The 6,888-nt window shown below is 51.4% G+C and overlaps 2 protein-coding genes across 2 annotated transcripts; both read right to left on the bottom strand.

Moving 5' to 3' along the window:
- Positions 1-452: 452 nt before the first annotated feature.
- On the bottom strand, positions 453-1,202 carry LOC120506345 (NAD(P)(+)--arginine ADP-ribosyltransferase 2-like). Its single transcript, XM_039717788.1, has one exon. It carries the CDS (start codon positions 1,200-1,202, stop codon positions 453-455), a length of 750 nt encoding a protein of 249 aa, XP_039573722.1.
- A 4,244-nt stretch (positions 1,203-5,446) lies between these two features.
- LOC120506342 (NAD(P)(+)--arginine ADP-ribosyltransferase 2-like) lies at positions 5,447-6,256 on the bottom strand. The gene has a single exon (XM_039717776.1). It carries the CDS (start codon positions 6,254-6,256, stop codon positions 5,447-5,449), a length of 810 nt encoding a protein of 269 aa, XP_039573710.1.
- Positions 6,257-6,888: the final 632 nt, after the last annotated feature.

Here is a 6,888-nt window from a genome sequence, read left to right as displayed (position 1 = left end):
TGGAGGGTCCCAGCCCACCCACATTTGACACACAGGGCCTGTACGAACAGCACTATCTTTGCTGGGGAGGGACAGGACTGGTACAAGGGGCTCCCTGTCTCTGTCCCTGTCCCTGTCCGCCCCTGGCAGTGGTGTCCCTGTCTTGGTCTCCTCCCAGATGTGGGGGTCTCCATCTCTGTGCCCTATCATGGGCGTTCCTATCCACATGCCTGCAATCAGTGTCGCCGGATTTGGCGTCCCTAGCATAGGGTGTACCTGTCTCCAAACATTCAGTGAATGTCCCCACTCTGTGTACCCTGTCATGGGTGTCCCCTATCCACAGCTGGTGTCCCCAGAATTGGGTATTGCTGCCCACCCACCCACAGTGGATGCCTCTGTCCCCCATCCTCACTGTCCCCTGTGCCTTATCATGGGTGTCCCCATCACCCCAGGCTGTCCTCTGTGCTGTCACCTCACAGCCACGCGCAGTTGTGTTTGCTGAAGGTCCCGGTGGAACGGAGACTGATCCATGCCCTCTTCCCATTCCGGGTGACTTTGGTGACCTTGAAGGTTTCGTATGGAGGGATCAGCACTTCTCGGTTGCTTAGATAGAAGGAAAAAGCCTGGATGTCCACACCATGACAAGTGTGAACATCGAACATGGTGTCCGTCCCGTATTTCTGGGCAATCTCTTTGCTCAGCGACGTCGATGTGAACTGACCAAACCGGACCCTCTGACCACGCCGTGCCTGGAACTGGACATCATGCACACCCCGGAACACGTGGCGACACTGCCTGTTCTGAGCATGCCTCAGTGTCACCAGTGCCTTGGTCAGCAGGAAATGCAGCGTTTTGAAGTGGAAGTTGTTCCGATATTCCTGGTGGGAGCGCCCAGCCGCGCGCACAGCCGTGTTGAAGTCCTTGTAAATGTCCTTCGTTGTGTAGGCCATGAGAGCGATGGCCTGGGCTGGAGACACCAGAGGGGAGACAGGGGAGCCCCTCTTGCGCCACTCAGCCTCGGCCTTCACCCATGTCTGGGCAAAGAGAGGATTCACCTGGGACTCAAAGTAGTACAGAGACGGCAACGCCGTGGTCATGGCATGGCCACAGCCCCGATACTGGTCATCGAAGGAGTCCCGGGCCATGTCCAGGGGCACCACCTTGAGGGCCACCGTGGCCACAGTCATTGCCAGCAGTGCCACAGTGTGAGCCAGGAGGGCCATGGCGCAGAAGGGCAACCACGAGCAGTGTGGGACACTGGCAGAAAAAGAAGAACACACTCAGGGGACATTTAGGGCACACAGGGGTACATAGGAAGGGTTCCTCCCTGAGGGGCTGAGGAGGGGAACTGGTTCCAGCTGTGGGAAGGGGTTCCGTTTCAGCTGGAAGCTCCCTGGACACATCCCAGGATGCTGAGCTTAAAGGCTAGGCTCATACCTGGACTCCCCTCAGAACCCCAAGACAGCAATCCCACTCTCATGATCCCATGTCCCCAACACTTAGTGTCCTCCTAGAACCCCAGAAAATTATATCAAATTCTGGGGTCACACCCTGTCCCCCCAGCAGTGCCACCCTGGAATAGTCACACTCTCCTGTGACCTGAGATGCAAGGATCTACCCATGAATTTTTTACAGATATCCTTTAAAACAAGTGTTGGCTGATATCACTGTGGTCCACTGGACTAAAACTTTCTGAAGACATTGTGGCACCTAGAGAAAATTAAATCTCCTGACATTCAGGCTTCAGAAAAACACCTTTTTTCCATTTCTTTTTTTTCTTTAAAAATAAAAAGAAAAGGAAAAAAAAAAAAAAGAAGAAACACTTAATCAGTAGCAGTGACTCAGTATTAAAAAAAAACAGTACTCTTTTCCCTCTGCTCTGCACATATGGTTCCGCTGAGAGACCAGAGTTAATGAATAATAATAGTGGTCTCTTCACCAGCCTTTGCTAACACTGATATTATATGAAAAAGACTATATACAAGAGAGCAGTTTTCTAAAAATATGGACCCAAAACACCTTCTGAATCTAAAAAAGCCCCAATTTGTCAAGGTGTTGTAAAACAGATCCTAAACGTCTCTTAATTACAGATACCCAGAAGAAAAAATGCTGAGAGCCATGCTTCCAGGCAATGACATCAAAATATGGATTATGTATGTATGTAAGTATGGACTCAGATTTTCATCACAAGTTATTGGGAAGAACTGAATGTTGCATTAAACTAAGGGTTCCACTAAATCCTAGTACTCGTAATTCAGAGATGCGCAGGAATAGAGGCCATGCTTTCCTGCAGGATTCTGTTCCAATGCAATCGGAATGAAGAGCCTACTGTGGACCATCCCATGACCTGTCTCGTCATTCTGCTCAGCTCCACACTTCCTTCCCTACACAGGAAGAAAATAGCACATGACATTTCAAGAACACTGATGCACCATGAGTTGACTTCAGATGAGGTTCTAGCAGCCTTTTTGCAGTGGCACTATGCAATTTAGTAGGGCTTCTTGTATAAGCTGGAGGACATCACCGACCCCATGAAACCACCTGGCTTCTGGATTAGAGCATATTCACCTTGAGGTGCAGGTGGAGTGAACACAAAACTCTTGGTAGTGGCCACCACACCAGCTCCAGTGGTGATGTCAGCACAAGGATTGAGGACACTGTGCCTAGTCTGAAGAGCCCTTGCTGAGAAAAGTGATTGGGTGGTCTTTAATAAATCTTTGCTAAAGTAAATTCAGGAGTGGGATCTTGTTTTCAGAACCCCCCCAAAATATATTCAAATTTGAGGGAGCAGCAACATATAAATTTGCTTCCTGGGTCATTACCTATGCTGGACACAAGTTCAGATTCTCATCATTCACCTTCAAAACACCACAGGATCAATGTGCTGTGCCAGCCAGGACACTGGAACAGCCAAGTCCTTTCATATACTTAACTGGGATAGGGAAAGCCATTTTATGTCCCCATGGCTCTGCTCCTTCATTAAAGAGATCTGGTGGAAGGAGTTATAGCTTTAAGCATTTCTTCTCCTACATTTTGTTGTGCCTTGCTCTCAGTTTGTACAAGGCCCAGTAAGTATTAAAATATAAGCACAGCCGTAATAATAGAGCTTTAAGGAAAGGTGGCAGCTCCATGGCTGCTGGTGTTGAAATATTCACCCTGAGATCTGTTTATTAGCTCTGCTCACCAGCCTCCCTACTATTTGAGAGGTTACTATAACACTGTGCCTATGTGAGAGAAGTCAGGCTCTGATCTGATCTCTGATCTCTGATCAGCCTCCCAGAAGGTCTGCCACATTTGTCACAGCCCAGCTGTCAGTCTTCCCAAAAAGGCTAGGGACGGGAAAGATACGAAAACCAATTCTGCTAGGCCCTGCAACAGGTTATTCAAGGTCAAATCAGGGTGGTAATATGAGGAAATGCACTCTGCTGGAACTCCTCCCGTGCCCATTCTGCAAGGAAAACTATGGTCTTTAGGGCTGTCATTTTCCTTCACAACCACTAAATTCAGACAAACATTTTTTAAAAAAACAATCTCAGAGAAAGTTAAACTAACAAGCTGTAAATAGGAAAAGGTGTTAAATTATGTGTGGCCTCATTCTTGTGCTCCCCCTGACAAACAAAATGTGGCCAAAAGAGAATTGCACACCATGAAGTTGTTAAATTTCCCTTGGACTCTGTATTTCAGATTCCTCAGGAAGGAGTTGTTAGTCAGGATATGTCGGCATGCTGTGTGATAGAAGCCATGAGGAGAAGGGAGAAGAGGGATTCTCTTCTCTCTGCATGCACACACACACACACACACACACACACACACACACACACACACACACACACACACACACACACACACACACACACACACACACACACACACAATTCATCTCTCTTTGCGAGAGCCAATCATCATTCTACCCATCTATAACACCATCCAACACCCCCAGGTCCTTCTCCAGAGCTACTCCACTTGGTCCCCTCCAGGCAGGGCTGGCAGTGAGGATTGTCCCTCCCCAGGGACAGGACCTGCCCTTCCCCGCCTGAACGTCCCAATTTCCAGCCTTTAAGGTCCCCCTGAAGTGCAGGATGTGGCAGGATGCTCTGCCTGGAATGTGCCCAAGGGTCAATGCCCCATTTGTGGCCATTGGGGCTGCATTGAAAGGAGTCTTGTGCTGATTTTTGTGCTGAATTGGGCGAAAACCAGCACAAATCACCAAACCCCGAACTGACAACTGCGGGTGAACAACCAGAGCTGAGCCTGGCATTTCTTCAGCTGATCCTGGGAATCTCCAGTCCTCTCTCAGACAGAGACTCCTCTCCTCTATTCCTGCTTGGAATGAAATGTGTGTGAGGTTCCTCCCTCGGGAAGGGGGTGCTTCCCATAGGTCTTCCTCAAGGTTAAGAGAAAGGGACATTCCCACGAGTGTTGTTCAGGGGAATGTCATCCAGCCCTGTATAAGAATTGTCACTTTTTGCTCTCTTTGACAGAATTATTTAATGGATTTTTAAAAATACAATTATTTAAGAAAATGGCTTTGCACAATGGCCTTGGTGTGGACAGTGGTCACAGTGGCTGTGGTTGCCTTGTGGCTGAGGGTTTCTTGATGATCATAGTAGCCATGCTTGCCACAGTGACCATAATGACCTCAGTGACCTTGGTGGCCTTGTGGCTCAGGGGATCCTGGTGGCCACTGCCAGGGCTGCAGTGGTCAAGGGGAGTCCTCGGTGGTGGAAGGGGGCCCTGGGGACGTACCCACCCGGGGGTAAAGAAGGGCATCAGGGAGACCATGTGGGGAGTGAAGGGGGTGGGGACAGCTGTAATGGAGGGTTAGGGGTGACAGGAGAGATGAGGGCCATGAGGTGACAGGAAACAGGGTGTTGAGGTGGGCACAGGGGGGTACAGGCACCAGGGAAGTCAGGGGGTCTCATAGTGGGCTTAGGGGTAAAAGGGGTTATGGGGAGTTAGGGGGTGCCATGGAAGGTGACAGGGGGTGACAGGGATTCAGGGAGTGCCATGTAGGGTCCTGGTCCACCCACGTCCAGCACACGAGGCTCATCCCCACAGCACTGGCTTTGGCGGTTTCATTGTTTGACATTGCAGGCATTTAGGGAAGTGAGGCAAAAGTTTTTGTGTAACTGGTAGTTTATCATACCACTATGAAGTCAGATACACACCTGTGAAAAAGACACTTCTGTCCCTGTCTCCTCTGAGATGTGAAGGTCTCCATGCCTCCGCCCTGTCATGGATGCCCACTGTCCACATTGGGTGTCCCCAGCACTGAGTGCCCCTGTCCGCACATTCCCACTGGATGCCCCCAGCACTGGGTATCCCTGTCCTTGTCGCCAGCTGCAGGTGTCCATGTCCCTCCACACACAGTGCATGCCCCTGTCCCCTATCCCCAGTGAGTGTCATTGTCCCCTGTGCCTTATCATGGCTGTCCCCATCACCCCAGGCTGTCCTCTGTGCTGTCACCTCACAGCCACGCGCAGCTGTATTTGCTGAAGGTCCCAGTGGAGCGGAGACTGATCCTTGTCTTCTTCCCGTTCCGCGTGACTTTGGTGACCTTGAAGGTCTCAAAGGGTGGGATCAACACCTCACGGTTGCTAGGATCGTAGGAAAAAGCCTGGATATCCACGCCGTGGCACGTGTGAACCTCGAATATGGTGTCTGTTCCGTATTTCTGGGCGATCTCTTTGCTCAGTGACGTCGATGTGAATTGACCAAAGCGGACCCTCTGGCCAGGCTGCGTCTTGAAATGAACCTCACGAACACCCCGGAAGACGTGGCGACACTGCCTGTTCTGAGCGTGCCTCAGTGTCACCACGGCATCGGTCAGCAGGAAATGCATCGTTTTGAAGTGGAAGTTGTCCCGGTATAGGAAACACTCCCAGAGCAGCAGGAAATGCAGCGTTTTGAAGTGGAAGTTGTTCCGATATTCCTGGTGGGAGCGCCCAGCCGCGCGCACAGCCGTGTTGAAGTCCTTGTAAATGTCCTTCGTTGTGTAGGCCATGAGAGCGATGGCCTGGGCTGGAGACACCAGAGGGGAGACAGGGGAGCCCCTCTTGCGCCACTCAGCCTCGGCCTTCACCCATGTCTGGGCAAAGAGAGGATTCACCTGGGACTCAAAGTAGTACAGAGACGGCAACGCCGTGGTCATGGCATGGCCACAGCCCCGATACTGGTCATCGAAGGAGTCCCGGGCCATGTCCAGGGGAACCACCTTGAGGGCCACCGTGGCCACAGTCATTGCCAGCAGTGCCACAGTGTGAGCCAGGAGGGCCATGGCGCAGAAGGGCAACCACGAGCAGTGTGGGACACTGGCAGAAAAAGAAGAACACTCTCAGGGGACATTTAGGGCACACAGGGGTACATGGGAAGGGTTCCTGCCTGAAGGGCTGAGGAGGGGAACTGGTTCCAGCTGGTGGGAAGGGGTTCCGTTTCAGCTGGAAGCTCCCTGGACACATCCCAGGATGCTGAGCTTAAAGGCTAGGCTCATACCTGGACTCCCCTCAGAACCCCAAGACAGCAATCCCACTCCCATGATCCCATGTCCCCAACACTTAGTGTCCTCCTAGAACCCCAGAAAATTATATCAAATTCTGGGGTCACACCCTGTCCCCCCAGCAGTGCCACCCTGGACCTCACTTCTGTGTCCCCCCCAGGGTAATCCCTGTGCCCAGCAGACACAGAAACTCTCTCCCTGCCCAATGTCAGCTCCTCGCAGAGTGTCACCCAGCCCAAATCCTGGAAAAAATCCCTGACATCCCTAGTGTCCCCTCAGTGCCCCACCAACCCGCAATTCCAATCCCACTCCTGTGTTTAGCCTCCTGATGTCCTCCCCAGTGCTCCCCAGCAACTCAATCCTGTTCCCACACCTCTTTAGACCTGTTGTGAACATGGGCCCTTCCAGGACTG

This window comes from Passer montanus, unplaced genomic scaffold (genome assembly GCF_014805655.1).
Source record: "Passer montanus isolate IOZ18808 unplaced genomic scaffold, ASM1480565v1 scaffold1023, whole genome shotgun sequence".
Lineage (NCBI taxonomy): Eukaryota > Metazoa > Chordata > Aves > Passeriformes > Passeridae > Passer > Passer montanus.
Note: the sequence above shows the minus strand (reverse complement) of the source record. Positions and strands in the feature narration are given on the sequence as shown.

Bases quoted from the DNA above. Each gene is read 5' to 3' on its own strand.
- LOC120506342 (XM_039717776.1), bottom strand. From the start codon at position 6,256: ATGGCCCTCCTGGCTCACACTGTGGCACTGCTGGCAATGACTGTGGCC.
- LOC120506345 (XM_039717788.1), bottom strand. From the start codon at position 1,202: ATGGCCCTCCTGGCTCACACTGTGGCACTGCTGGCAATGACTGTGGCC.